The sequence below is a fragment of the Bremia lactucae genome, assembly GCF_004359215.1.
Source record: "Bremia lactucae strain SF5 chromosome Unknown BlacSF5_NotPlaced_3_SHOA01000001.1_19984bp, whole genome shotgun sequence".
In the NCBI taxonomy this organism is placed as follows: Eukaryota; Oomycota; class Peronosporomycetes; order Peronosporales; family Peronosporaceae; genus Bremia; species Bremia lactucae.
In genome coordinates, this window is record NW_027152015.1 from 10,268 (window position 1) to 14,073 (window position 3,806).

Here is a 3,806-nt window from a genome sequence, read left to right on the forward strand (position 1 = left end):
TTGTTAATCTATCTTTGTAAATGTTGTCTTAACTATAAACTAATACTAAACATGTAAATGAATTCTTATCTATCTTATCTCGTAACTCTCTTTGATTACTTCTACAGCTGATTAGTCTGCGGAATAAATAGACATAATGGTCTATACCTATTTATGGATAAGAATTCAGGAAATTACTATATAAAGTAATTTCCTCCAAATATTATCTATCTTTTAGATAATATTAATTAACAACCTTTTAGTGTTAATTTAATGTAACGATACACCCCGTTACAAGTGTGGTCAGTACAATATAATTGTCGGACTGTAAACCTGGAATATTAATCATTCGGAAACCAATTTAATTAATAGCCATTCTGCATCTAGCTGCACAGAGTGAAACCACACGATCAGAGATAGTGTAATAATTAATATTTAAATTAATAATTACTTAATAACTTAATTAATAGTAAATAGTTATAATAACTAAACATTACTGTAATTAACTAAGATTACTTTAACATTGCCTCTTTAGCGTTAGGCTTAAAATTAATAGGAATTTTAGCTCTAACTAAGATATTACCAAGATTGGGTGGACGCTTATAGCAAATAAGTAAACGCCCAAGACGCTTTTTGATAATAAGCAATTTTAACTGGCGAAAGTTAAGCATTTGTTTCAACATTAAGGAACGTGGACCATTTGGATATAAGTTATTTTATAAGGCAGAATGCGTTCAGAATTGTTTGAAACGTTAGTTTAGCACCACATTTAAGCAACGAATTACTAAATTGCTTCTTTAAAAATGATGCCGGGAAGCCGCGTGTGCGGAGTCTCATATACAATAAACGAATGATGGCTAAAAAGTCGGAACGTTTAGAGTTTTGTGAGAAATAGGTTAAAATTAACCCTGTAATTAATCCAGTGAAAGTACCAGGCGGATGTGCACTGGTAGGGGTTGGATCCAGGTACAAATTTAAAGATTTTTGGTATGTGCGCGTATATATAGAAGAGCCTTCAAGATTTATTGTTAAATCGAGAAAGTCAACACTAACTGGGAGGTTTATAATGGAAATTTCTGAGATTCTGCTTGTGGTAGACCATGAAATACCAGGAAAAATTTTACGCATCATAGCAATAAAACGTTTGAAATACCATGAATTCTCAAGATTAAACTGGAAAACATGGAAAACATCGTCAATATAACGGATATAAAATACAAGCTCATTTTTAAACATAGGAAATAAGACATTTATCTCATAATACGCTAAAAAGAGGTTTGCATACGATGGGGCTGCGGGTGTACCCATAGCCGCACCATGAGTCTGGTGCCAAAATGTGTCGCCGAACTCGAACCAATTATGATCCATAAGAAGTTTTATAGCGGAAATAATAGCTACACGGTAAATATTATCGCGTAACCACCATGATAATGCTAAAATACCCTCATGGTTAGGGATGGAAGTATATAAAGCTTGCGCATCCCAAGTAATTAAAAAGCAGTTTAATGGTAAATCTAACTGTTTTAGCTGAGTAAGTAAGTCTCGAGAACTACTTAAAATATGTTTGCAGCTGATAATGTAAGGCTGAAGCATAAAATCGACCCATTTAGATAGTCCATGAAATGGTGAATTCACAGAAGAGACAATACGGGCGAATCCCCATCGGGATTTTATGGATTTTAGGCATACCGTAAAACCGGGCAGGTACGGTATTATCCAGGTTATGAATAACTATTTTTAGATCTTTAGTTAATTCTGGATTTATATTTGACGTTTTAGAGTGCCAATTATAAATTAGCCTACGAAGGCCATTAATTGGTAAAGTCGTGGTATATGCGCACACATTATCTGATTTAAGATATGCAACGCACCAACTTATGTACTGTTCAGTACCCATAATAGCTGGTCCGAGGTTCTTATCGGTAGCCATAAATTTATAGGTATGATTGTTACGTAGCGAAGATAATAATTGTCTTTGATTAATATCCAAGTTACTTTTACGTCGAAAGCGAAAAGCGTTTATACTATCGACCAAGTTCGTTTTGGTATTGACCAAAAATTGTGAAAAGGCCTTATCAGCGAGTTCTGGAGGTTTCCAGGTTGGATTTGGTACATATGTTTGTTTATTATATGACCGGTTCGAGGTAAATATTGTGTTAATTTTTAGAGTTCGAATAAGCTGATCAACTGAAGTCGAGTATTCACGTAAAGTTTCACGCCCAAAAGTAGGGGTGGGACAAAATTTTAAGTTTAAACCAAGAAGTTGGGTAAGGCCGTGAGGGAGGCTCATACCAATTGTAAGATCATGGAATGCAAAATTAGTAGTCCTAAAATCAAAGGTAAATACTGGACGATTACCAAAAATACGTAAAGCATTAGATTTGGTAGAAAAATTAAGCTTTATTAGCGGAGTTTTATCTGCTAAAGCTAAGCGCGTTTTGAGTGCTTGTTTGGCCTGGCGTTTTTCTTTCCGGAAACATTTCCGGTGTTTTTTCGCTTGTTTTGCCCAGTGCGAGCGGCGTTGTCGCGTACGGGTTTGCTGCTGGGTTTTGGGTTCTTGAACCCAGCAGAGCGGTTTTTTGGCAGTTTACCAGGTTTGCGCTGAGGTTTTTGCTGAGGTGTTTTGTTCTGCAGACTACGAACCATAGATTCGAGTTTCTTGAACTTAGCATTGGCAACTTGATGGACCAAATCTTTCAATTTAGTTTCATCAGGAAGACCCATTTCGGTGTCTTCTGCCTGAGCCCGTTTGGCTGCAAGAACCTGGGCTTTAACGGTCAAATGTGCTAACCGGTCATTTAGACCGTCTAGATATTCGGACCATTTAGCACGGTATTTCTGATTGGCCAAATCAATCAGATAGGGAAAATGGAATTCACCGGTAAACCGGTCCCGAAACTTGACTTCCCTTCCTAAAGCAATAGCTCTAGAAAGCGGTGCAAGCGGGTATGATGCACATTGCTGTGCATCAAAAAATCCACAGACTGAATTAAAAAAGTCTGTATCCAAATTCCCAAATTTAAGGTTGAGAGTTTTGAGTTCCTCTTTTTGAACATGAAGCGCAATTGATGTTGCTTTCTTCACGCACAAATTTTTGGTCTCCTCAAAATAATCACTCTGAATTTTTACAAATTCAGGATCAGATTCACGAAGGCTATCCGAAAATGCCATACTCTGTGAAATCTGAAGTGATTTCGGGCAAGTGCCATTGGCATCATGCTCGTTCAACTTTTCAATAGCCGCCCTTTTAGCTTTTATACGGCCGTTAAGGGTGACTTTCTTCCGAAAGGAGGCATGAATGTGCTCATCCAGGAAGGTTGGCAGCGCAATCAACGGAGGGTTCAAAGGCCTCACCGGATCGCAGCTTAAATCAACGGGAAGTTGATTAAGGTTAAGGTTTTGGTCTATCGAAATAGACATATTCACCTTCCCTTCTAAAACCGATTGTTTAAAACTGTACAAGTGTAATGGATACACGAATCTCAAAGGAAATTCAAAAGTGACATATCCTTTCGGCTGGGAAGCCTTCATCAGTGAGAATCCCACGTGTATTTTTTTGGCTATTTCTAGCCACTCAATTTTTAAGCGGGCTTAGAAAAAACGCTTTAAAGTTCTATTCAAAAAAGCTGTTGTGCCAAAAAACTTAATACCATACTTATTTACGTTTAAATGTAGTAAGTTATGAGTATTTATACTCTTTAATTTTTGACTGTTTTTGTGTTCAAAATTTAGATTTTTTTTGAAAATAATCTAAGTGTCAAAAAATATTTGTGAATAATATTTGAGAATTTTTTTTTGTGAAAAATATGTGTGAAAAAATATTTGTG

The 3,806-nt window shown here is 36.2% G+C and overlaps 1 protein-coding gene across 1 annotated transcript; it reads right to left on the reverse strand.

The window, feature by feature from the left end:
• Positions 1-2,406: 2,406 nt before the first annotated feature.
• On the reverse strand, positions 2,407-3,399 carry CCR75_008938 (uncharacterized protein; the record flags this gene model as incomplete). Its single annotated transcript, XM_067966985.1, has 1 exon — positions 2,407-3,399. One exon carries the CDS (start codon positions 3,397-3,399, stop codon positions 2,407-2,409), a length of 993 nt encoding a protein of 330 aa, XP_067823873.1.
• Positions 3,400-3,806: the final 407 nt, after the last annotated feature.